At 40.7% G+C, this 26883-nt stretch overlaps 1 protein-coding gene across 6 annotated transcripts; it reads left to right on the top strand.

The window, feature by feature from the left end:
• The first annotated feature begins 70 nt into the window (after nt 1-70).
• Nucleotides 71-25270, top strand: LOC127002740 (maternal embryonic leucine zipper kinase-like). Of its 6 annotated transcripts, none has more exons than XM_050868843.1 (14): nt 71-219; nt 5466-5667; nt 6334-6484; nt 7474-7583; nt 8635-8788; nt 9667-9773; nt 11193-11363; nt 16313-16504; nt 16998-17205; nt 18218-18391; nt 19249-19321; nt 19874-20039; nt 20470-20573; nt 21821-25270. In XM_050868843.1, exons 2-14 carry the CDS (start codon nt 5509-5511, stop codon nt 22065-22067), a joined length of 2016 nt encoding a protein of 671 aa, XP_050724800.1. In that variant the 5' UTR covers nt 71-219; nt 5466-5508; the 3' UTR covers nt 22068-25270. The 6 variants fall into 6 exon arrangements, with proteins under 6 accessions (XP_050724800.1, XP_050724801.1, XP_050724802.1 ...); XM_050868844.1 differs by having other exon boundaries at nt 171-215; XM_050868845.1 differs by lacking the exon at nt 71-219 and adding an exon at nt 382-402.
• The last annotated feature ends 1613 nt before the right edge of the window (nt 25271-26883 follow it).

The following is a 26883-nucleotide window of genomic DNA, read 5'->3' as shown; positions in this document are numbered from 1 at the left end:
TCCTCTCGTCTCTTCTCGTTCTCCCCCTCGTCTTTACCAACAACTAGACTCTTCCATTATTACTTTTCTTTGCTTCTACACACTCCATAAGTATTCCTAAGAGCGTAATATTCGAAATCGTCTGCTGTGAGTGCGCAACCCTCAGCTCACTTCCCCTCCTCGACGCTGATTGGCTGGCGCGCTGCTGGATGGCCATTCAAGGCGGGCAGGCAGTGGTAGGTGAGTTTTTTGGCCTTTTTACCCATTATTTACAGTCTCCAGGTAAATATTCGGTACCAGAAAGTATTACTAGTGCTATTAGGACCTTTCTGTACCATTTGTTTGTTGATTTTTAGCCTGAGAAGCGTAATATCGAGGGTTCATTATTGGCCTCAGCTGATCAGGGCGGGGAGGAAGGCAACGGTAGGTATGTTTTTTGCCTTATTATCCATTATTTACAGTCTCCAGGTAAATATTCAGTGCCAGAAAGTATTATCAGTGCTATTTGGATCTTATTATGCTATTTATTTGTAAGTATTTAGCCTAAGGAGCGTAATATCGAGGGTTCATTATTGGCCTCAGCTGATCAGGGCGGGGAGGAAGGCAACGGTAGGTATGTTTTTTGTCTTTTTACCCATTATTTACAGCCTCCAGGTAAATATTCAGTACCAGAAAGTATTATTAGTGCTATTAGGACCTTTCTGTACCATTTGTTTGTCCGTGTTTAGCCTCAGGAGCGTAAAATCAAGGGTTCATTATTGGCCTCAGCTGATCAGGGCGGGGAGGAAGGCAACGGTAGGTATGTTTTTTGTCTTTTTACCCATTATTTACAGCCTCCAGGTAAATATTCACCACCAGAAAGTATTATTAGTGCTATTTTGATCGTATTATGCTATTTATTTATAAGTATTTAGTCTGAGAAGCGTAATATCGAGGGTTCATTATTGGCCTCAGCTGATCAGGGCGGGGAGGAAGGCAACGGTAGGTATGTTTTTTGTCTTTTTACCCATTATTTACAGTCTCCAGGTAAATATTCAGTACCAGAAAGTATTATCAGTGCTATTTGGATCTTATTATGCTATTTATTTGTAAGTATTTAGCCTAAGGAGCGTAATATCAAGGGTTCATTATTGGCCTCAGGTGATCAGGGCGTGGAGGAAGGCAACGTTGGGTAATATTTTCACCTTTTAACCCCCCATTTGGAGTTTTTGAGGGAATATTCAGTACCAGTAAGTATTATTAGTGCTTTTAAAATCTTTCCATGCTATTTATTTGTTCGTGTTTAGCCCCAGAAACTTAAAATCCAGGGTTCATTTTAGGCCTCAGCTGATGTTAAGGGAATTTTCGTCCATATTTCCTTTTATTTGGAGCCCCAGGGGAGGTTTTAGGGCACAAGGGACTCCCGAGGCATATTAAGACTCCTGTGATACCTGTTAATAGTGAGAGATTATCCTGAAGCCTTAAATAGAGGAAGTTATTAAGGCTTTAGCTGGAAGTAGATACCTCTATTTTTTTTTAAAGTATGGAGAGGGAGGAGGAAGGGGAATTTTTGGCTTTTGGGGCACAAGGGACTCCCGAGGCATAGTAAGACTCCTGTGATACCTGTTATTAGTGAGAGATTATCCTGAAGCCTTAAATAGAGGAAATTATTAAGGTTTTAGCTGGAAGTAGATACCCCCGTGTTTTGAAAGCATAGGGAGGGAGGAGGAAGGGAAATTTTTGGCTATTTTGTCACTATTTAGAGGTAAAACGAACTGTATTTTAAATTATGGGTCCTGGAATGCAAGTTTTCGTTGTCTATATTATTATTTATCTCCCAGAGGATTTATTTTATTTATTTCAGGGATCAGAAAGGAGGATTAAGGGAAGATTTGGCCTTTTTTGACTGTTATTTTGAACCTGCATGGGAATTATTACACCCTGTTGATATTCATAATGGTAGTTGTGTCTTGGCATATCAGTTAATAATATAAATTTCCCGTGGGATGTTAAACAAAGGCGTGTTGCAGGTCTCACCGTGGGACACACAAACTTTTTAACCTGGTAGCAGCGACAGGTCAAATTTGTGGCTTGTAGCAGCGACAGGCCAAATTTTTGCCATGATATAAACCCCCCAAAATAGATGATGCATAAACTGATTGCAAATGCGTTGCTACACATTATGAAATGGTTTGCGTGAGTGATGCTTTTTTTTCTCATTATTCTCGCTTAGAGGGGTTAAATGTATGGATGGGTGTTGGAATGAGTTTTTCTTTTTATATATTTCATTCTTCAGTCCCCAAAGGAATTACTCTAGGAAGTAGCTGTTATACTGTCATAGTCTACCATCTATATTAATTTTCATGTCAGTAAATTGGTGTTCTAAAGCCTTACAGCTGAACAAGCAACTATATATGGATGTTGGAATGAGTTTTTCTTTTTATGTATTTCATTCTTAAGTCCCCAAAGGAATTACCCAAGGAAGCATCAGATAGCTGTTATACTGTCATAATCTACCATCTATATTAATTTTCATGTCAGTAAATTGCTGTTCTAAAGCCCTACAGCTGAACAAGCAACTATATATGGATGTTGGAATGAGTTTTTCTTTTTATATATATCGTCCTTCAGCCCCCAAAGGAATTATACCCCAGGATGTAGATGTCATGCTCTCATAGTCTACCATTTATTTGAATTTTCATGTGTGTAAGTGGGTGTTCTGAGCCTTACAGCCGGACAAACAACTATTTTAAATGTATGGGTTTTAGAATGCGAGTATTTATTTTGTATACATTTCATCCTTCAGTCCCCAAAGGAGTTACCCAAGGATGTAGCTGTTATACTGTCATAGTCTACCATTTATTTGAATTTTCATATGTGTAAATGGGTGTTTCAAGCCTTACAGCTGAACAAACAACTATTTTATATGTATGGGTGTTGTAATGAGTTTTCTTTTATGTAAGTTAGGTAAGTTGAGTTAATCAGGTAAGTTAATTTCATCCTTCAGCCTCCAAAGGGCTCATCACAGTGTCTTGGATAACCACTGATTTGAATTTTGGCCCAGGTGTAAGGAGGAGGCACTTGAGGCCTCAGCTGAATAAACAAACAGACTATTTCAAAGGTGTGGACGTTAGGTTGTGAGATTTTAGTTCATTCCCTCCTTTGATCTGAGCCACCAAGGGATGTAGGTGAGAAATGAGCATCAGATTTTTGGTAATGTGATAAAAAAAGACTAAAAAGACTCGCTCAGCATATCACTGTTATTCCCACACTTGTTTTAACCCATCCGCTAAGTTTGGCACGGATTTCACCTTCACTGGTAGCCTGGTAACATAATACTCCCAGGTTTTTCTCTGCCTCTGTGGTGGATAGCGGAGTGTTTCCCATGTGGTATTGGTATGCTGGATATCCCCTCCCAAGGTGCATGACTACATTTTTCTTCATTGAATTGTAGCAGCCACTTTTTGTTCCATTCCTGTAGCTTGGTGATGTCTTCTTGTAGGAAATTTGCAGTTAAGGGGAGGGGGAACGGGTAGGTAAAAAATATTCATAAAAAAAAATGTTTTGAATATTTTTGCCTCAAACTTCTCTATTATGTTTAAAATCATGTTTCAGATACTATCCCAAAGGTAGAACCTGCTAATTGGTCAGGTCATGACCTCATGAGGTCAAGACTTTAAAAATCAGCGTAAAATACAGTTTCGTTTTAGAGTTTTTGCATTTGCATGGTAGTAGTTGAATGTTGTAGAAATATTTACAAGTAGTTTGCTAAATTTTGTATAGTTCAAGTAATCGCTGTCGCAATTTCATGTAAATCGTTATTCGTAACAATTTTACCAAAAAACACTCAAAAACCATTTTCTTTCAATATTTCAAAAACTCTACTTGTAAATGTAGATACACCATGTATAAGTGTAGTGATTTTCATCAAGCTCCATGGAGTATTCTTTGCAGAACTGATTTTGAAGTTATTTTTTGTGGTTTTGAGAAAACGCGTTTAAGTTTTCACATTACATATTTTGTTAGTTATTGCATTTATTTATTGCACGATTACATTCATTTTTACATATATGCACTACAAACATATACTACACTAATATAATATGTAATAGTCAAAAGTTATCAATATAATGTATTTACAATAAGGAAATGCATTCTTTTCTCAACCGTATTTCCAGTGACTGACAGTGGGTCCCATGAGTTGATGATTCTTGGCGCTTTTAGCGGACCGTATTAGGTCCTCACTGCTGGGGTGTCTTCACAGTGTCAAATCATTGTTGAGGGGTCTTGTTTTACCAGCAATGAGCGCCTTCCTCAACTCAAAGACACTGCTCACCAAAAAGATACATAACTGTATCTCTACACAGGCGCTATGCCAGCCATATGTTTCCCCTTCCTCTGCTCTCTTTTCTTCTTCTTGTATTTTTCTTATACCATATCGCGTATCCCACCAAGCCTAAGTGAAGAAAATACAGCAGAAACTCCTTGTACATAAGATTTAAAGTCCACCCGGCGTAAATGTCTGCGCACCGTTCCTCCTTTAAAAACGTTTTTCCCAGGCGCTCCCATTGTTCTCATAGTCATATATGTTTTTTTAGATACTTTTCCTATGAAAATATGTAAAAAAAAAAAAAGTATTATTGACCCCATTTTTCCATTCCAGCTGTTCCGCCCCCCCTTAAGGGGTTAAATCCACCATAGTCCAAGATAAAACAATGATCTAATAGGACAAGTTGGTCTCACACAGGACAAACTAAAGATCAAAATTAACAAACAATTCCACAAGCAAAAACTTAATATTTCATCTTGCAGTTACTTGTTGTGAATTGTAGCAGTCACTTTTTGTTCCATTCCTGTAGCCTGGTGATGTCTTCTGGTAGGAAATCCACAGTCATGGAGTTAATACAGAGGAACAATAGAGCGATTTAAGTTGAACCCAGTCACAATCTTCTTTTAATTTACCTTCCTTATTTTCCTTAATGGCTCAGTATTTGTGTCCTTTTTCCCTTGTTTTAATACAGAGGAGCAGTAGAGAGGTGTATGTTGAACCCAGTCACAATCTTCTCATATTCTTTTTGTTTATCTTCCTTATTTTCCCTTGTGGCTTGGTATCTGTGTCGTCTTTCATAGGTATATATAACTAGTGTGAACATGCATTTCTTATATATGGTACTCTATCTATGTTCTCTTTCATAGGTATATATAACTAGTGTGAACCTGCATTTCTTACAGTATATATGGTTCTCTGTTCTATGTTTGCTGTCATAGGTGTTCATAATGGTTAGGTTAGGTTAGGTTAACTTATTTAGAGCCTGCAAGGGAATTATTAGACCCTGTTGGTATTCATAATGGCTAGATTAGGGTAGGTCCATGAAAAGACATCAAAGAAGTAAAGAGTAAAGTTGGGTGCATACGCCGTAGCTGCGCGTCAAAGGAAAAAAACAAAAAACAAATCTAGACTACCTATTGTTAACCTTTATTTATTTATTTATTTTTCTGTCCTGAAGCGTTGTGAGCATTGAAGGCAAGACATCAAGCAGTGCCACCACGATGCCTCAGCAAGTCTCTGCCCCCTACGCTGTGCTGGACGGCCAGTATGAGCTCCACGAGACCATCGGCTCCGGGGGGTTCGCCAAGGTTAAGCTGGCGACACACTTGCTGACCGGCGAGAAGGTGGCCCTCAAGATTATGGACAAGAGGCAGCTGGGGGTGAGGAGACCTTGATTTGGGGCTTTTTGTCTGTCTTGTGTGTCTATATAGCATTATTATTTTTTATGAGTATGTATTTTCTTTTGTCTATATCTCAATTATTTTTTTTATGACTGTATCTGTGTTTTGTCTATATATATCTATCATAATTATTCTTGTATATGGCTTTCTGTATCTACTGTGTCTATCTATCTTCCTCTTTTCTTGATATCTAGCTGTTTGTCTTATTTTGTTGAAGTCTGGCTATCACTTATATATATCTTGCTGTCTGTGTCTACTGTGTATCTTTCTTCATTTTTTATATCTGTTTGTATCGTGTTGATATCTGTTTACCTGTCTCATTTTTTTTCATCATGTTGACTGTGTATGGTGTCTATCGATCTGCATTAGTTTCTTCTTAACCTAGCTGTTTGTGTCTTTTGTGTTGATATCCATCCACCTTTTTTATCTTCAGATCTGTCTCTATATCCATCATCCTCTTTTTTATAACTCCTGTTCCTTGCCAATGAAGGTTGAGTGTATCAGGGCACCTCTCCACCCGAAATTGACCTCTCTTTTGGCTACTCTTTACCTTTTATCTTTTATTTTTTGTACTTTTTATTGCCCTTGAGCCGTGTCCTCTGATAAAAAAAAAAAGACTTCACCAATTTGATTATGTCTTTTCAGGAGGACTTGCCCCGTATCTACCTTGAGATAGAGGCCATGAAGCAGCTGTCGCACCAACACATCTGCAAGTTGTACCAGGTGATAGAGACAGACTCCAAGATTTTTATGGTGCTGGAGTACTGCCCGGGAGGAGAACTATTTGACTACATAGGTGATTATTATTGCTGTTATTATTATTATTATTATTATTATTATTATTATTTTGATTAATGGTAGGGCATCAAGAGACAAGGGGATTTTTTATGTTCTTATCGCCATTTAGAGGTCAAATGAATTGTATTTTAAATTATGGGTTCTGGACTGACCTTTTGGGACTGGAATTGACCTTGATTTGTACTGGGAGATGGACCTTAACCCTGTTCTGCTAACCTTCCATTCCCTTCCGCCTTTACTTGTTACACTGCAGAACTGACCTTAACTCTCGGACTGTAGAACTAACCTTAACTTGGACTGTGGGAGTTTTTTTGTCTATATTATTATTTAGCTCAGAGGATTTATCACATTTATTTGAGGTGTCAGAAAGGAGGATTAAGGGAAGATTTAGCCTCTTATAACTGTTACTGAGAGCCTGGTAGGGAATGTTTTTTTAAATTATGGGTCCTGGAATGTTTTTTTTTTTTATTTATTTATTTATTTATTTTTTTTTTTTTTATCATTTAGCTCCCAGAGGATTTGTTTTATTTAATTCAAGCATTAGAAAGGAGGCTTCAGGGAAGATTTGGCCTCTCTTAACTGTTATTGAGAGCCTGCAGGGGAATTATTATGCCCTGCTGATATTCATAATGGTTAGGTTAGGTTAGGATATAATGAAAAGAATTGCAGTTTTGTACCAATGGGTCATATTATAAGATATTTCGCCGTCCAAGAACACATATTTGACAAGGCTTTCGTATGAGTTGTGGGCATTTCCAGGAGTAGTTTTATAACCCTGGTGGTAGTGTGACCCTTCTTCTGTACCATGAACCTAAAGAAGCACTCATTAGAACCCGACTGACCCCCTCTTTGACCTTTAGAAATAGCTGATATGAGAAGTGAAACTGTCTTATAATACTGACCTCTCTCCCATGAAAAGGCATAGAGGGAAAATGAACTGAAAATGGAAATGTATGGGTTCGGAATTTACAAAAACCTTCCTTTCAGTTGAGCGAGACAGACTGGAGGAGGACGAAGCGCGGGTGTTCTTCAGGCAGATCACTTCAGCGGTGGCGTTCGTCCACAAGATGGGATATGCACACCGGGACCTGAAGCCTGTGAGTATAGCCTTCAATAGCACAGTGGACATTGCTGTGAACTGTAACTATGAACACACTATCATCTTACAGGCCAATAATGACAGAAATGATGAGATAAGTGTTAGTACATCTGGATAAATCTGGAAGCGTCGTTATCTTACAGGCCAATAATGACAGAAATGATGAAATAAGTGTTTGTACAGTAAAGTTATATTTGGTGTGAAGTATGAACCTGTACCAGTGCTTTTCTTAGTAAACCTCTGTTATTACATGCATCATAAAAGCTGTGCCCTAGGGAGAAAACAAGTAAGTATTTGTCTCATTGAAGAAGCATAAACCTGTATTAGTGCTCTTAGTAAACCTCTGTTATTACATGCATCATAGAGCTTTGCCTTTAGGGAGAAAACAAGTAAGTATTTGTCTCACTGAAATTAATGTCAGATACAGGTCAGGTATTATCCATCAACCCTTAGACAGCGGCAGTATTTGAAGAGTAGCTCCCCCCAAAATGAATGGTCTACATATAGTCACTGCCGACCTTAGGACCGTAGCACAAGTATAGTTACACCACATAGCTAATGGATGTTTTAACTATCGTCTCTATATATATTCTACTGCAGTCTGGAAGTGTTATATTTCTGCCACACAAAACTGACTGACTGAATTTTGGACTGTCTATATAGAGTTCCACCGCTGTCTAAGAGTTAATACCTATGTAGTCATCAGCAGTAAACTAGGAAGGTGGGAGCTTATGACAAAAAGGTGAAATCATAAGCCAGACTAGATGCAGGAATTGGCCACATAAATACATATCACCAAGACTTGATTGCCTCTCCTCACACACATCATTGTTTTAGGAGAACCTGCTGCTGGTGAACTAGGAGGGTGGGAACTTACGAGAAAAAGGTGAAATCATAGGCCAGATTAGATGCAGGAATTGCCCACATAAATGCATATCACCAAGACTTGATTGCCTCTCCTCACACACAGAAGAAGGTTTAGAAGGCTGAATCATATACACGTATCACCAAGACTTGATTGCCTCTCCTCACACACATCATTGTTTTAGGAGAACCTGCTTCTGGACGACGAGCAGCATCTGAAGCTGATAGACTTTGGGCTGTGTGCCAACCCCTCGGGCGGCCTGGACCAGCGGCTGGCCACCTGCTGCGGCTCCCCGGCCTATGCGGCGCCTGAGCTCGTGTCTGGCAGGCAGTACCTCGGTGAGTCACAACATGTGTTCTCAGATTGTGTTAGTATTTCCATGGGTAGTATTATGAGCCTTGTGATAGTTTTTTTTTTTTTTTTTTTATTATTTTTACAGTAAAGGAAACAGCTCAAGGGCAAAAAAAAGAAAAGAAAACTATAATGAAAAAAAAGCCCTGCAAATCACTGCTCCTATAAAAAGAGTTTAGAGGAGTGGCCAAAAGAGAGGTCAATTTTGGGAGGGGAGGTGTCCTAATATGCTCCTCTTGAAAGTGTTCAAGTCATAGGCATGAGGAAATACAGATGAAGTAAGATTGTTCCAGAGTTTACCAGCGTGAGGGATGAAAGAGTGAAGATGTTGGAGAAATACAATGATAGCACCAACCCTCACATATGCAAGTGAAACGTGGGCCTGGAATGAAAGTCAAAAGTCTAGAGTGCAGGCAGTGGAAATGAGTTATTTGAGGAGTGCTTGTGGTGTGAGTAGAATGGATGAAATGAGTAATGAAAGTGTGTACGAGTGTTTTGGAATGTGTCACGGGGGTGAAAGGAAGAAGTGAAGCGACAAACTTTAAAGTGGTTTGGCCACATGGAGTGAACGGAGGAGAGTAAGATGACCAGAAGGGTGTATGTGAGTGAGATAGAGGGAGGGAATGCTAGAGGACGACCTCCAGTGAAATGGAGGGATAGGTTACAGGAGTACGTTAGGGAGAGGGGGGAATGATCTTTGAGAAACTTTGAGCAGGCAAGGAGGGAGTGTCTGGATGGAGAAAGTTGGAAACTCTACTGCCGTGGCTTCCCCTGATGGGAGCTCCTAGAAGCAGGCGTCGATGAAATGATGATGATGATGAGTCCGCATCCAAGGGGTTAATATTTATTTTCTCCAATCTTTCAGGCTCTGAGGCAGACATCTGGAGCATGGGTGTGCTGCTCTATGCTCTCCTGTGTGGCTTTCTTCCCTTTGATGATGAAAATTTGGGTGCCCTGTACAGAAAAATTCAGGTTAGTGCTTCAGTATTTAAGATAGACAGGCAAGAGTGCATTTTAGATCTCATAGTATCTCTGGTTTACTACTTCTCATTTAACTTCTATCCTTTGATGCATTATTTTCTTAGGTGGTGGCCATGAGCAAAACTCTATTCCAAATGGTTGTCTTCATTCACATAATCTCCACCAAACTCTCACCTACATTTTTCCTTGTAAATGTACTTGATAAACTTCTCATTTAACTTCTGTCCTTTGATGCATTATTTTTTTAGGTAGTGGCCATGAGCAAAACTCCTCTATTCCAACTGGTTATCCTTCATTCACATATTCTCCACCAAACTCTCACCTACATTTTTCCCTTGTTAATGTACTTGATAAACTTCTCATTTAACTTCTGTCCTTTGATGCATTATTTTTTTAGGTAGTGGCCATGACCAAAACTCCTCTATTCCAATTGGTTATCCTTCATTCACATATTCTCCACCGAACTCTCACCTACATTTTTCCCATGTAAATGTACTTGATAAACTTCTCATTTATTTTCAACTTCATGTATTATTTTCTCGTGTGATGGCTATGTACCAAACTCCATCTCACCTGTTGTTCTTAACCTGGTAGCTGCGGGGATCATGTTTCTTAAAGGCCCCTCTAAGCGAGAAAACTGAGAAAAAATCATCACGCACGCAAACCATTTCATAATATATATCAATGCATTTGTGATCAGTTTATGCATCATCTATTTTTGGGGGGTTTATATCATGGCAAAAACTTGGCCCATCGCTGGTTCACGGTAAGGCCACATATTTGGCCCGTCGCTGCTACACGGTTAATTCACAGATCATTCACCATAGTTTAATATTTTTGCCCTTCATCTACACACCCAATCTTCAACATTTTTTATCTTATTGTCCCCCACAGACTGGCATTTAATTCCCTTTACGAGGCACCTTATCTTATGTGGTGACCATGAACATATTTTTGCCCTTCATCTACACACCCAATCTTCAACATTTTTTATCTTATTGTCCCCCACAGACTGACATTTAATTTCCTTTACGAGGCACCTTATCTTATGTGGTGCCATGAACATATTTTTGCCCTTCATCTACACACCTGATCTTTAGCATCACCTATACACCTGACACTCAACCTTTCTTGGTCTGTGTTATTCCCTGCAGGGCACACTAGGCTCACAACCAAGAGAGCCCAGGTTCGATTCCTGGGCGGAGTGGAAAAATTTGGGCGGCTTTTCCGATATCCTACGTCCCTGTCCACCCAGCAGTGAATGGGTACCAGGTATTAATCGGGGGTTGTGTCCCGTCTCCTGGGATCTGTTCTCTTCTATAATTCCTTCCCCTTCTGTCTCTCTCCGGCATATGACCACAGATGTTGCGCCGACTAAACAAAACTTTCCAACTTTCCTATTCCCCGCAGGCTGGTGTGTATGAGAACCCTGAGTGGCTGAGTCCTGGCAGCCGGGACTTGATGGCGGCCATGCTTCAGGTAGACCCCAAGAGGAGGATCACCGTGTCACAGCTCATGACGCACCCCTGGCTGAGCGGCGGACCTTCCCCCGCCATCATCGACACCTCCTCTAAATACAAGGTAGGGACATGCACACACTGACACACACCACACTTGGGTACACACGCACATGTATTTAGGTAATTTCGTACACACACGACACACACAGCATATGCATGTGTGTGTAGGTAAGTTTTAACACACAGGAAACACACAGCACTTGGGTACACATGCATATGGATGTAAGTAAGTTTGTACACACACACACATACACACTATTTTAATGAAGTGTCAGCAGGCTTTTTTTTATTATTATTTACTTATTTATTTATTTTACTTATTCTTTTTTATTTATTTATTTATTTATTTATTTATTTTTTATTTTTTTGCTGCCTCCCTTCCAGTAAACATAACTCCACATGAAATTTAAGATACAACTATCATCTCACCATTGCCGTGGAGCTAATACACACGAGGGGTACACACATTCCTGTAGAGCATTGCCGGGTTGGTTGTAGAAACACAGCAACTAGAAAGTCGTAAAATGAATCCATAGCCATGACGAGAAATTGTTTTGGTGCACAACTAATAACAAAACCTGCATGTTGTGTTAAGAGATAGAGGTTTAAACTTTTATGGGGAACTGCTTAACATGGGTGTCTAGGCTTTACTGAAACATGTCAAGTTTTGTTGTGAACGGCTAGACTGGGAAGCTTGAGGATTGAAAGAGTGTGAAGCTGCAATGCTGGTGTGTAGATAAAACTGAAGGACGGTATTACGTATTTATATAAGAAAAATGTGGGATATAATCTAACGCCTGATTTTTTTAACGTCATACTAGTCTTTACAAATACCGTGAATGATTTGCCTTTTTTTTCCTGTTTTTCAAGGCATTGTTAGTTCGTTTTGTTGAATTTTTCGTCACTGCAATTGAGTTATTTTATCTATTTTTTTACAGTAAAGGAAACAACTCAAGGGCAAAAAAAAGAAAACTATAATGAAAAAAAGCCCGTAAATCACTGCTCCTATAAAAAGAGTTCAGAGGAGTGGCCAAAATAGAGGTCAATTTTGATTTAACTCAGTAAAAATCCAACACTTCTAACTAACTCCATCACAAAACTGGTATAAAAAAGGCCAAACTAACCACAGAACCTAATAAATACTCATACGATGTTTAGAAATTCTGGTGTGAACGTACTATGCTTTACGAGAACTAATCTAAGGTTCGGACGAGTGGAGTGAATTTTTATCGGAACTAATGATGTTATTCCTCCCCTTCCCCCCATCACTGCCACCAGGACCCAGAGGTGAGGTCATTACCGTACTGTTGCCCCGCTGCCTCTTCGTAGTGTGTTGCTGGCTTGGGTGATCGCGGTGACCTAGATATTCTCAGTCTCGGTGCCTGTTAGCTAGTGCGCTCCTTTCTGACGGCAGTGTTGTTTGTCATTTTGAAGAAGTAATGCGGTTTTTGCCATTTAACGCTTCCCTCTCGCTCTCCCCCCTTGTCTTCTTTCCTCCTCTTCCTCCTGTTTCATATCCTTTTTCCTCCTTTCCTTCTCCGTTAACTAGTGCGCTCCTTTCTGACGGCAGTGTTGTTAGTCATTTTGAAGAAGTAGTGCAGTTTTTGCCATTTTTCGCTTCCCTCTCGCTCTCCCCCTTGCCTTCTTTCCTCCTCTTCCTCCTGTTTCATATCCTTTTTCCTCCTTTCCTTCTCTGTTAACTAGTGCGCTCCTTTCTGACAGCAGTGTTGTTAGTCATTTTGAAGAAGTATATTGCAGTTTTTGGCATTTAACGCTTCCCTCACGCTCTCCCCCTTGCCTTCTTTCCTCCTCTTCCTCCTGTTTCATATCCTTTTTCCTCCTTTCCTTCTCTGTTAACTAGTGCGCTTCTTTCTGATGGCAGTGTTGTTAGTCATTTTGAAGAAGTAATGCGGTTTTTGCCATTTAACGCTTCCCTCTCGCTCTCCCCCTTGTCTTCTTTCCTCCTCTTCCTCCTGTTTCATATCCTTTTTCCTCCTTTCCTTCTTGACGGTAGTGGTGTTGTTTGTCATTTGAATAAGGGTTTTTTTTTTTTTTCGCTTCCCTCTCGCTCCCTTCTCCAGTTAACCAATCTTTCTTCTGATGTAGGTGTTGTTTGTCATTTGAAAATGTAGTGTTTTTTTTTGCCATTTCCTTCCCTCTCTCCTCCCCCTTGTCTTCTTTCCTCCTCTTCTCATTTTGAAGAAGTAATGCGGTTTTTGCCATTTAACGCTTCCCTCTCGCTCTCCCCCCTTGTCTTCTTTCCTCCTCTTCCTCCTGTTTCATATCCTTTTTCCTCCTTTCCTTCTCTGTTAACTAGTGCGCTTCTTTCTGATGGCAGTGTTGTTAGTCATTTTGAAGAAGTAATGCGGTTTTTGCCATTTTTCGCTTCCCTCTCTCTCTCCCCCTTGTCTTCTCCTCTTCCTCCTGTTTCATATCCTTTTTCCTCCTTTCCTTCTCTGTTAACTAGTGCGCTCCTTTCTGACGGCAGTGTTGTTAGTCATTTTGAAGAAGTATATTGCAGTTTTTGTCATTTTTTACTTCCCTTTCTCTCTCTCCCCCCTCATCTTTTCTCCTCTCTTCTTTCCTCCTCTTTCATATCCTTTTTCCTCCTTTCCTTCTCCCTTTTCCCTCCTCCGTAAATATCTTTCTTCCTCCTCATTCCTGACATTCCTCTTGACATTGATAAGTTTAAGGCAAAAGTCAACACCCACTTTTTAACTCTTTTTAACCTCTTCCTATTTTTCTTATCACTATTATTTTTCATATCAAAGTCTGCTCATAAAGGGGATTGTTTGGGTGTATATCAATTTCTTATTTTTCCTTGATGTCCTTTCATGGATCTCAGTAAAGTCTGCTTATAAAGGGGACTGTTTGGGTCTGTATCAATTTCTCATATGCCCTTGATGTTCTTTCATGGATCTCAGTAATAATAGTAACGGAAATTGAGGTTGAATCCTGAGCGCTGATTGTGTCATGTCAGAAAGGATGTATACAGTGACAGTGCACCGAGAAATAGTCCTGAAAACCCTTTGTAGAACGGAATATTTGACTTCTACCGGTGATTGCTTCCTTTTGCATTGATTTGGTTTGGTTTCTTTATCTTATACACCCCAAGGAATCTTAGTATTTTCAGAGCTTTTTAGAATAGTGTTGATTTTTAGTGTAGCATCTCTTTTCTGTGTACTGTAGCATCTAACAGCGGAACATTTGACTTCTACCAGTGATTGCTTCCTTTTGCATTGATGTGGTTTGGTTCCTTTATCTTACACACCCCAAGGAATCTTAGTATTTTCAGAGCTTTTTAGAATAGTGTTGATTTTTAGTGTAGCATCTTTTCTGTGTACTGTAGCATCTAACAGCGGAACATTTGACTTCTACCAGTGATTGCTTCCTTTTGCATTGATTTGGTTTGGTTTCTTTATCTTATACACCCCAAGGAATCTTAGTATTTTCAGAGCTTTTTAGAATAGTGTTGATTTTTAGTGTTGCATCTCTTTTCTGTGTACTGTAGCATCTAACAGCGGAACATTTGACTTCTACCAGTGATTGCTTCCTTTTGCATTGATTTGGTTTGGTTTCTTTATCTTATACACCCCAAGGAATCTTCGTATTTTCAGAGCTTTTTAGAATAGTGTTGATTTTTAGTGTAGCATCTAACAGCGGAACATTTGACTTCTACCAGTGATTGCTTCCTTTTGCATTGATTTGGTTTGGTTTCTTTATCTTATACACCCCAAGGAATCTTAGTATTTTCAGAGCTTTTTAGAATAGTGTTGATTTTTAGTGTAGCATCTAACAGCGGAACATTTGACTTCTACCAGTGATTGCTTCCTTTTGCATTGATGTGGTTTGGTTTCTTTATCTTATACACCCCAAGGAATCTTAGTATTTTCAGAGCTTTTTAGAATAGTGTTGATTTTTAGTGTAGCATCTCTTTTCTGTGTACTGTAGCATCTAGCAGTAACCTCTGATTTTTTTAACCCTATCCGATCCGACATTTTCAAATTTTCGCACTCATAACACCAAGCAGCGTACTCATTTATCTGAACAACGATAACGCTCATGAACACTAAGTACTGGTACCGAATCAATAGTGTAAAACAATAATGAATAACAAGTGAAAAGAAGCTAGTGGAAAGTAAAAAAAAAAAGTATCGTTTTGATCGAAGCGCCTGAGGAGAGGCCAGATTTGTCCCCCCTCGGATCGGATAGGGTTAAGGCACATTTAATAATACCTAACACTTAGCAGATGCACTTAGTCCCATAGTGTAGATCTAGAAAACACAGCCTCAGATTGTAACCACTCCAGCTCCATTCTTTACCCTTCCACGAGGACTTATGAATCTGCTCTAATGTGACGCTGTGGGATCGACCTTTACTTCTTGGACTGTTGGGGTGACCTTAAATGTTGGACTGAGATGACTGGGAGTGATGTTAATTTCTGGGACTGACCTTATTTGTATTGTAGAAGTAACCTTAAACATGGATTGTGGGACTGTGGAAGTAACCCTATTGGACACATGTGGGACTGACCTTTTGGACTGGGAGACTGACCTTACCTTGGACTGTGGGACTGACCTTTTGGAGCCATGGAACTGACCTTGATTTAAACTGGGAGACGGGCCTTAACCCTGTTCCGCTAACTTTCCATTCTCATTTGCCTTTACGTGTTGGAATGTAGAACTGACCTTAACTCTTGGGCTGCAAAACTGACCTTAACTCTTGGACTGCAGAACTGACCTTAACTCTTGGACTGCAGAACTGACCTTAACTCTTGGACTGCAGAACTGACCTTAACTCTTGGACTGCAGAACTGACCTTAACTGTTAGACTGCAGAACTGACCTTAACTCTTGGACTGCAGAACTGACCTTAACTCTTGGGCTGCAGAACTGACCTTAACTGTTAGACTGCAGAACTGACCTTAACTCTTGGACTACAGAACTGACCTTAACGTGGACTGTGGGACTGACGTTATCTCCCTTTCGCTAACCTTCCGTCCTCCGCCCAGACTCACGGCGTGGACGAGGACGTGATAACAGAGGTGGCGGTACATCAGGGCAAGTCTAGGGTGGCTGTGCGTCAGGCTGTGCTGCGGTGGTCCTACGACTACCTCACGGCCACCTACTTCCTGCTGCTCGCCCAGAAGATGAAGGGACACCCGCTGCGGCTTCTCCCAAGAATTACAACTGGCGACAAATCCGTAAGACTGGCTGATGGTTCTTTTAGTTGATGTTTTGGAGATTTTTCAATTTTTTTTTCTTTGTTTTTCTTTTCAACATTTTTTTTCATTTCCTTTACTGAAAAAAACACCTTGATTTAATTTTTCTTCTTTTGTTGTTTGTTGTTTGGTTTCATTAGATTTCCTTTCATACCTCAAAAGTACAGTGAGTGCAGGATAGAGAAATTTTAGTGTTTTGCTAGTTTTATATTCAGCTTATATTTTTCTTGTTTTCTCTTAATTTTTCTCTTTATAGCAAATCCAAACATTATACATACTTAGTGTTTATTATATTTTCAGTTTTAACTAATTTTTATGCCCGTTAATCAGACATAACAAGTGGAATTTTTTTAACCCCTGTCTATCATCTATATATTTGTCACATTCATGATTTACATATTTCCAGACACGAATTTTTTTTAACCCCTGTCTGTCATCTATATATTTATCACATTCATGATTTACATATTTCCAGACACAGCGAGTCCCTGCCCGGTCACTTATAGACCAGCTGAACCAGGAGAAGCAACACGACTCCTCAGCCAGCACCCGGCCAGGATCCAACGCCCTCGGAAACTCCCCCCGAGGCCTTCACACGTCACTGGAAGGGGGCCTGAATGACGTGGACCTGCTGGCCATCTGTAAAGCCACGCCCATCGACCAAATAGTGGAGAAGGTGACAGGTAAGGCAAAAGCTCATCATGGAGTTTTGTCCCCCATTTATGTAAGGAATCCAGTCTAATCCTCTGCTATCTCTGTTTTTATCTTTTTTTGGAGCAGCGTTTAGTGGGCTTTTTTCTTCACTTTTCTTTTGTGTGCCCTTGAGTTGCTTCCTTTCCTCTAAAAAAATAAATAAATAAATAAATAAGTAAATCCAGTAAGTAAAGTTGGGAGAGCATACACTATAGCTGCGCGTGGCCTTGGTGCTCATCTCTGTTGCATTAGCCCCTTAGTCTGTGGTGGGTAAATTTCAGTCAGTCCAGTAGTGTATGTGATATTGCATTTATAGTGGCTCCTTCTCGTGGTTATGAGTTCTGGGTAGGTGGTGTTGTGGCTTCTAATCCACTTAATCTTGTATCTTTGCTCCACTTCATCAGTCAGCTGAATATATTACTCAGTTTTATTTGCTTGGATATTTTATCAATACTTACATAAATGAACAAAACTAAATGCATCAATAAAACTAAACAAATGAAAGATAATTATTTTACTCCAGTGGTTCCCAAACTTCTCTGGTTGAGGTGGCTTGGCGACCCTAATTGCATGAATCTGTTGTCTTTATTTTCAATTATTTTTGTTATACTTCAAGGTATTTATGATTTTATCCCCCGCCTCCACACCATATGCTCGGCGTATGAGTATTATAAGTGAATGCTACTCATGTGATTTACCGTCATACGAGTAGCATTCATGAGTGCTTTATTACAACGCTACTTTTGTTAGTATGTGTTTAGGAGAATTTTCATGCTGTCCTACTGAAGTAATTCAACTATGCCATTGAAAAATCTAATTCGACCCACAGTGATTTTAAAAAATTGGCCTTCATAGTATGATATAATTGTAATTGTCTTTTTTCCAAGATACTCAAGCGACCCTGAAAAGCGCCCTTGTGACCCTCATTTGGGTCATGACCATGTGTTTGGGAACCACCGTTTTACTCTGTCATCTAATCCATGTGTCCGTTGTTTGCCACAGGGAAGCGCTCACCCCGTCAGGAGAGCGGCAGTGACCTTGGCCTCACGCCCCTCATATCGCCCCGGAAGCGTCGGCCGCCCTCCACCAGTGACGATGAGAAGGAAAACTTTGCCCAGCCCCGTATCCCGTCCTCCGCCAACAAGTCCCGCATCAAGATCACTCCGTCCACCCCCTGTAAGGCTTGGTGGAGTGGTTTGCTTGCTTTACCAACACCTTTACCTTCCTTTCACTCTGTCGCAAGGATACACAAAGATATAAGGAGACTATATAAGGTCAGATGGCCCTACACAAGGCAACTTCTTAAAATGTGTTACTCACCAGATTCTCCTCCCATACATAAATGCATCAAATCCCTTCCTCTTTGATATGTCTCCTTCCTCCTTTCCTCCATTTCATCACCATCCGCTTCACTTGGGAACACTTTAAGTATTCATTTATCATTTTTATCAGTAGTGGCAAGAAGTGGATTGAAGGAGCTGAGTACAGTTGAGGTGGTTCTGGTATGTGTAGAGGATGGGGTATGGTGAGGCATTGGGAAGATCTGTTGGGTTGGAAGAGCCAGGTCGCCATCAACCAGGCAGGCCAAGGAAGACATGGAGGCAGCATGTTGACCGTTGAAGAGGACTTGGCAGCACTGGGCATTGGAGAAGCTGAGGCAATGGACAGCAATAGTTGGAAGCATATCATCATCATCATTGTTTAACGCCCATTTATTCCCTGTGGTGGGGTTGGACGGGATATGAGCCTCCTCCACTGTTGCCGGTCCATAGCCATTTCTTCTGTGATGTTCAGCATCCTCATATCTTCCTCCACCACCCTTCCCTTCTCCACGTCCTCCTTGGCCTTCCTGGTGGTCTTCTACCCTCTACCTCAAAGTTCGTTGACTGTAACCTTATAAGAAACCATGGGAAGACCCGATGTTAAACAGATGATGATGATTATGTTAGTTATACCAGTTTAAGCTATTGTTGGGAGGGTGAAAGCAGCTCTCACTGATTTTTCCATTTCTAAACATCTCTTCTCTTCCTCAGACAGTGAAAAGTTGTCGCCCTCAAGATCAGTGGACAGCGGCCTCAACGAATATGTGACTCCTTGTAAATCCAGGTGAGGTTATGTTACTTTTTAACCCAGTAGCGGCGACGGGCCAAATTTGTGGCTTTACCGTGTACCAGCGACGGGCCAAATTTTTGCCATGATATACCTAAACCCCCCAAAATAGATGATGCATAAACTGATCACAAATGCGTTGATATGTATTATGAAATGGTTTGTGTGAGTGATGATTTTTTCTCATTTTTCTCACTTGGAGGGGCCTTTAAGAAACATGATCCCCGCAGCTACCGGGTTAAAAATCGAGGTGTTTGCTGTGTTGAATCATTCTTCACCACCCTCTCAATATTCTTCGTTTTTCATATTATTTTATTTTCGCTCCTCACATCAGCTATTTCTAAAGGTCAAAGAGGGGATGAATCGGGTTCTAATGAGTGTTGTTTTAAGGTTCATGGTACAGAAGAAGGGTCAAACTACCACCAGGGTCATAAAACTTCTGGAAATGTCCCAAAGGCCTATGAAAGCCTTGTCAAATGTGTGATTGGGAGCCAAAATGCTTAAAAATATAGCCTTATTGATTCCCTGTTTGTCTTCCTCGCTTCCCAGATACATAGCGCCCTCGGAAGACTGGGGCTGGTCGTCGAACCGCACGCCGCTGTCCTCGAGGAAGGTCTTTGGTAGCATTGAGAAGCGACTTGACAAGATGAAGAACATGTTGACCCCTCGGAAGAAGCTGAATGTCGACACTGGACCGGCGGTGGTGGAGAGCAAGGTGGGGGTCAGGACAGCTGGAATTGCCTAGCAGAATACTGATGCTTGTTTCCTTTGGGTCCAGTTGAAATTCAGCAAGTCAAACCCTATTCCAGGTTTTTTAAACATCATATTAGTATTTATATGTAAAGGAATCAAAATCCACAGAACTTTATGAACTCTTTTTAGGAGCAGAGAGTAGCGGGCTTTTTTTTTCATATTTTTTCCTTTTTTTATGCCCTTGAACGGACTCCTCTGCTGTAAAAAAAAAAAAAGAAAAAAATTATACTATGTTGCTTTTTTTCTATTTATTTATTTTTTCTTGAACTACGTCCTTTACTTTCCATTTTTTCTTTTCTTATATATCTTTAATTTTTCTTTTTTTCTTATTTTTCTTTCTTTATATTTACTGGTGAGGAGGGACCGTTCTAACCTTCCTTGACCCCTTGCAGAACCTGTACAATGTGAGCACCACCGGCAGCAGGAACCCAGACCAAGTCCTTCACGACCTGCGGCGAGCCCTGCTGAACAAGGGCATTCTCTGCAACCAGAAGGGGTAAGAACACATGCCTGAGACTGTTAGTGGCCAAGGACATTCATCATCATCATCGTTTAACATCCATTTATTCCCTATGGTGGGGTTGGACGGGATATGAGCCTCCTCCACTGTTGCCGGTCCATAGCCATTTCTTCTGTGATGTTCAGCCTCCTCATATCTTCCTCCACCACCCTTCCCTTCTCCACGTCCTCCTTGGCCTTCCTGGTGGTCTTCTGCCCTCTACCTCAAAGTTCGTTGACTGTAACCTTATAAGAAACCATGGGAAGACCCGACGTTAAACAGATGATGATGATTATGTTATTATTCCACCACCACATATTTTCTCAGTGTCCACTATTTGCAGGAACAGTACAGCACCATGTGAGCTTTTTTGTTTTGTATTATTATTTGTCCCTGAGCATGGAGGTGGAATTGGTGGAGTCGACACGGCCCGCTAATCCCATTCATTGAGGTGAAGCCGACGAACTGTCAAATTTACGGGCAAAAGATGGGGGTGGGCGAGCCTGGCCGAGCCCATTAAGAGGGAGCCTGACCTGACAACACCTGACACCTGGCCGTAAAAATGACAGCTCGGGCGGATTCACTTAATTGGGCTGATGTCGACTCCACCAATTCTACCTCCATGTCCCTGAGCTGTCCCCTTTGCTGTAAAAAAATTGAGAAAATAAAGAAAATAAATGGTCATGCACTCAGAAAAGCTGGTGGAGATAGAGAGAGGAGACCAGCTGGAAGACTGAAGAAAACCTGGAGACAGTGTTTGGAGGAAGACATGAGAAGGATCAACATAAGTGAGGATAGAGTTTACAATCCTCAGAAGTGGGAGAGACACATAGCCTATCCAACCCCATAACGGAAAATAAGGACGTTAAATGAGGAGAACTGATATGTCTGTGATTTTTTCTCTGGGACGTTAAATGAGAAGAACTGATATGTCTGTAATTTTTTCTCTGCCACATTTAAATAAGGATGTTAAATGAGAAGAACTAATATGTTGGTAATTTTTTCTGTCACATTTAAATAAGGATGTTAAATGAAAAGGAGAAGAACTGATATGTCGTTAAATAAGGATGTTAAATGAGGAGAAGAACTGATATGTCGGTAATTATTTCTCTGCCACATTTCACACCTTGCCCTTTGTTAGAGGTATGCACTGTGAAGGAAGGTGCGTGATAATGTGGGTGATGCTAAACCATACTATCGGTAACTTTCCCCTGCTGTTTTTCATTCCTTGCCCTTCATTACAGGTACACACTGCGAGGGAAGGTGCGCGATGACGTGGGAGGCGCCAAACTAAGCTTCGAGTTGGAGGTGTGTCGCGTGGCTCACCTCGACGTGGTGGGCATCCGACGCAAGCGGCTAAAGGGCGACGCGTGGATCTACAAGCGTGTGTGTGAGGAGATCCTGCGCCTTACCCAGAGCTCCGCCGCACCAACCTCTGCCGTCCACTCCGGTGCCCCGAGAACCACGCTGGGAGCACAGTTGGTGACCTAATGCTGGTGGTGATCATTAGGTGTATTTTGGCGAGTCCTGGTGAAGTAACTGATCTTTAACTGGCCTACAGAACGGTATATGATAAATCCACCATTAGTCCCTCCAAGAAGAATTGTAGGTCAAGGTAAAGAGTTGTTAGGGGAACACTGGTGACTTAACGGCTGGAGGTGATGGTGTGTTATGGTGAGTCCTGGTGAAGTAACTGATCTATTCCATAACTGGCTTACAGAATGGTGTTATTAGTCCCTCCAAGAAGAGTTGTTGATCAAAGGTATAATGTAGGAATGAATTTCTGTAATGTTTCTTGTACGTCAGTGGATGTCGAGTAATTGTGAGAACGGTGCCAATAATGCATGACGGAATTTATGAAGTTTTAAACGAGTGAAATTTGTTTGCTCAATGTTTTATAGAGCACTGTTTTAAGGGCAACTGCAAAACATACTAACAGGGAGTATATGCCAAGGGATTCCCATTCACCCCCTGGCATATGCTCACTGATAGTTGGTTAGTTTAGATATCATCCCACGGGTTAGCGATGGGTGGCAACAGATTTGGTGGAGACTCCAGCACCAGTAGATGATGAGGCTTCACATTACCCATGACCAGGGCCTCTCCTAGAAGTGCTGGAGTGTACTTGTTCTCTTCTTGTTTTGTGTCTGCTGAGTAAGACTTTTGAGAAGACAATTTACATTCCTTCTCTCTATTTCTCATCATTAGATTTCACATATTCCACCAAAGCAGTGGTTAGCGTCCCGGACTACAAAATTACCCATGACCAGGGCCTCTCCTAAAATGCTGGAGTGTACTTGTTCTCTTCTTGTTTTGTGTCTGCTGAGTAAGACTTTTGAGAAGACAATTTACATTCCTTCTCTCTATTTCTCATCATTAAATTTCACATATTCCACCAAAGCTTCTACTCTGCTTCTACGATGCAGTAGTTAGCGTCCCTGACTACAAAATTACTCATGACCAGGGCCTCTCCTAGAAGTGATGGAGTGTACTTGTTCTCTTTCTTGTTTTGTGTCTGCTGAGTAAGACTTTTGAGAAGACAATTTACATTCCTTCTCTCTATTTCTCATCATTAAATTTCACATACTCCACCAAAGCCATACACTTCTACAATGCAGTGGTTAGCGTCCCTGACTACAAATCTGTGGGCCTGGGTTTGAATCCTGGCCATGGCAGTCGGCGTGCAACCCACCCAGCTGTTCATCCTTCCTTTCGGGCTGGTCGATAAATGGGGAAACCTGTGTAGCAGCGAAGGGCCAAATTTGTGCCATGATACAAACCCCCCAAAATAGATGATACATAAACTAATCACAAATGCTTTGATATGTATTATGAAATGGTTTGTGTGAGTGATGATTTTTACTCATTTTTCTCACTTAGAGGGACCATTAAGAAACATGATCCCTGCTGCTACTGGGTTAATGGGTTCTCCCCTACCACAGGCTTAAAGGGCCAACAGGACAGAGATGAGCGCCGCCAACATGTGCAGCTATAGCGTATGCTCCCACCTTTGCCTACCTTATCAAAGCTAATCTTGGATAGGTGAAGATGTGATCATAGACTTCCCTTCATTCCAGAGTAAGGTCCCTCATGGTGCATTTCTGTTCTCTTGGAAAGATCCACAATTTTCTTGCTTCTGTGTTCATCAATCTGGTCCTTTGGTTTTTGAGGAACCGGTGCTTTCACGACCAGGATCATTTGCTCCTTGCCCAGTGTGTGTAATCATGAAAAAGTATAGGCCTTAGGTGCCTCACTAAAGAGTAGAGGTCCATGTCCTGGTTCTGTAAAGGGGTCCCTCCAACGTTACCAGATTATCGTACTCACCACATCGTCTTTATTACTTTTAAGCCTCAAACTCTCGTACCTACACAAATAACGATAGAAAATTGAAGTTAGCGTTAAAACTCCTATTTATTGATGTTTGTTTGTTTGTTTTTCCATTCGTTATTGGTCAGAAACTACGAAAATGCAATGCGATGAGTACGATAATTTGGCAACGCTGGGTCCCTCTGCCCTCCGCCGCCTCCCACACAGGAAAATCACTGGGCAGTTTATCTTGTATGGCCAACCACAATGAGCTTCACCCAGAATAATATGATTCCAGCCCACTAGAAACAGAGGTCCTTGGTTCTTGGTCTCAGGAACACTATTCTTTCAAATTGGCTCTTTTTTGTAAATTATTATTTGTAAATTGTCTTCCTTTTTCTTCTCCTCCTCCTCCTCCTCTTCTTTGTCTTCCTTCACCTTCATTGTAGTTTTATCACTTCCATTATGTCTTCCTTCATTTTGTTTTTATCAGCATCTTCCTTCTTGTCTTTCATTTCCTCCTCCTCTTTCTCCTCTTCTCTCCCAGCTATCTGACAGGTTGTGACTACCATATCATAATGAGCCGGTCCGTGCCTATCCCTCTCTAGCAGCAACGTGGCACACGACAACTCACACAGCCTCTTCACACATCTCACTGCACCTCTTCATCCCACTAACCCGGCAGGCTGTACACTTTGAAGGCCAACTAGTGTAGAATTTTTTAACAACTCCATGGTGATTTCATTATCTGGGAAGCTACCGAGTGACTGTATATACACGATAGCCATACCATCAGTTTCCTGTGCTCACACTTGCCATACATGTGTAGTCTCATGTACGTTGTAACCTGTATATAAGTAGGAAATGCTGTTGTAAGTTTGACCCTCAGTGGTTCTAAGTTCTGTGCTGAGTGAGGAAGGAGTGAAGGGGAAAAATAGTCTGTCCCAGTTGTGTGGAAAGAAAGGGAGATTTTGAGCCTGAAGGGTTGAAAAGGGAGAGAAATAAAGGGTATGAAAAGGCTGGAAAGGGAAGAAAAGTGTGTCCCAATTGTGTGGAAAGAAGGGGAGGTTTTGAGCCCCAAGTGTGAGGGGATGAAGGGCTGAAAAGAGAGGGAAGTATTGAGTATGAAAAGGCTTGAAGGGGGAAGAAGAGTGTGCCCCCAATTGTATGACATGAAAGGAAGGTTTTGAGGCTGAAGTGTGAGAAAGGAAGGGAAGTATTGAGTTTGAAAAGGCTTGAAAGGGGAAGAAGAGTGTGCCCCCAATTGTATGACATGAAAGGAAGGTTTTGAGGATGAAGTATGAGGAAGGAAGTTTTGAAAAGGGAGGAAAGGAAAGTATTAAGGGAGTCATCTGAAAAGGCTGAGTGAGAGAGAAAAGAAAAGAAAGGAGAGAAAAAACAAAGAAGAAAACAGAAAAGATGAAGAAGGAAGGAGGAAGGAAGTAGAATAATTATAAGTAGATTGGAAGAAAAAAAAGGAAAGAAAGAAGGATAAATGAAGTGCAAGGAAGGAAAAGGATTGAAAAGAAGGATATTATGAAAAGATTCTAGAGTGAAAAAAAGATGAAAAAAAAGAGCATTCCAATTGAGTCATGTTCTTTGCAGTTCATCGAGAAAAAAGGGAATCATCAGTCACATCGAAGAATTCACACATACAGAAGAACCCAGCATTTCATTCATAGTCCTTGTAGTAAAATGTAATATATATGTTAAGTGTAAGTGATGTGCATTGATGTTTATTATGGGGTAAGCTCAAATACTACATAGGTCATAGGGTCGCATTACCAGTCGAATCCAAGAAGTTTCAGGTCCCTACAGAGTTTGGTGTAGGGTCCGTTTTACAAGTCAAATCCGAGAAGTTTCAGGTCGCTACAGAGTTATTCATCCTGAACTCTGTAGGGACCCGAAACTCCTTGGATTCGACTTATCATACGGCCCTTAAACGGAACTCTGCAAGGACCCGAAGCTTCTTGGATTCCACTTGTAGTACGGCTCATAGAATTCTCAGTAATATATATTTGTTGAGTGGCATGTACATTCAAGTCTCTTATATAAGGTTTTGGAGTTCATCTTTAGCGTGTAGTGTGTTTCTGTTTTTTGTCTTATCTGTATAGTCTTTCCTCTGACTCCTCCTCCGCCATGAAATTTGTTGATGTGTACTTAAATTTTCCTTTCTTTCGGTGTTTTTATTTGGCTGTATAATTTGCGCTGTGGTTGAATTATCCGTTACTTACTTCATTTATCTTTCCTTCTTCTTTCCTCTTTCTTCTTTCTTCCTCTCATTTCTATTCTACTTCCTTTCTTCCTCCTTTCCTTTTGTTTCTTATTTCATCTTTTCTGTTTTCTTTCTCCTTTCTTCTTTCTTTTTCGTCTCCTTTCTTTCTATTTTCTTTATCTTTCTTCCTTCCTTTTTACTTTCTCTTTCTCCTTTCTCTTTTCTTTTCTTTCTCCTCCTTTATTTTTATTTTCTTTCTTTCCTCTTTCTTCCTCATTTTTCTTCTACTTCCTTCCTCCTCCATTCCTTTTGTTTTTAAATTCATCTTTTCTGTTTTCTCCTTACTTTCTCTTTTTCTTTCTCCTCCTTTCTATTTTCTTTCTCTTCCTTCTTATCTTCATTTTTCTCCGTTCTTTTTTTCTATCTCCTTTTCCCTGTTCTTTCATCTCTCCTTTCTTTCTCTTTACCTCTTTCTCCTTCTTTCTTTATTTTTATTTATTTGTTTTCTTTCCTCCTTATTCAGTGATGAGCTTGGAGTTCACTGTCCTCTGAAGTCTGCTGTTTCTAATATCCTCCTTTAGCATGCTTAGTGACTAGGTACAATGCCCTTTATGATGAAATATTTGCCATTGATACTTTTCTTATGTATGTATATTCATGTAAGGAACCCCATGTATGGTTGCAAGTGCAGTAAATATTGTATTCATAAGTTTTAAAGAAAGTTGACTATTTTGTGAATGTTCTTTATTTTCCCTGGTGATTTAATTAGACCATGAACAGAAGTTA

The sequence above is a fragment of the Eriocheir sinensis genome, chromosome 24, assembly GCF_024679095.1.
Source record: "Eriocheir sinensis breed Jianghai 21 chromosome 24, ASM2467909v1, whole genome shotgun sequence".
Taxonomy (NCBI): domain Eukaryota; kingdom Metazoa; phylum Arthropoda; class Malacostraca; order Decapoda; family Varunidae; genus Eriocheir; species Eriocheir sinensis.
The sequence above is the reverse complement of the archived record's forward strand: the minus strand, read 5'-3'. Positions and strand labels throughout refer to the sequence as shown.

Coding starts and splice junctions, on each gene's coding strand:
- LOC127002740 (XM_050868843.1), top strand. CDS start 5,509: ATGCCTCAGCAAGTCTCTGCCCCCTACGCTGTGCTGGACGGCCAGTAT. Junction 8,789..9,666: donor GTCTGGCAGGCAGTACCTCG/GTGAGTCACAAC, acceptor CCAATCTTTCAG/GCTCTGAGGCAGACATCTGG. Junction 20,574..21,820: donor ATTCTCTGCAACCAGAAGGG/GTAAGAACACAT, acceptor CCTTCATTACAG/GTACACACTGCGAGGGAAGG.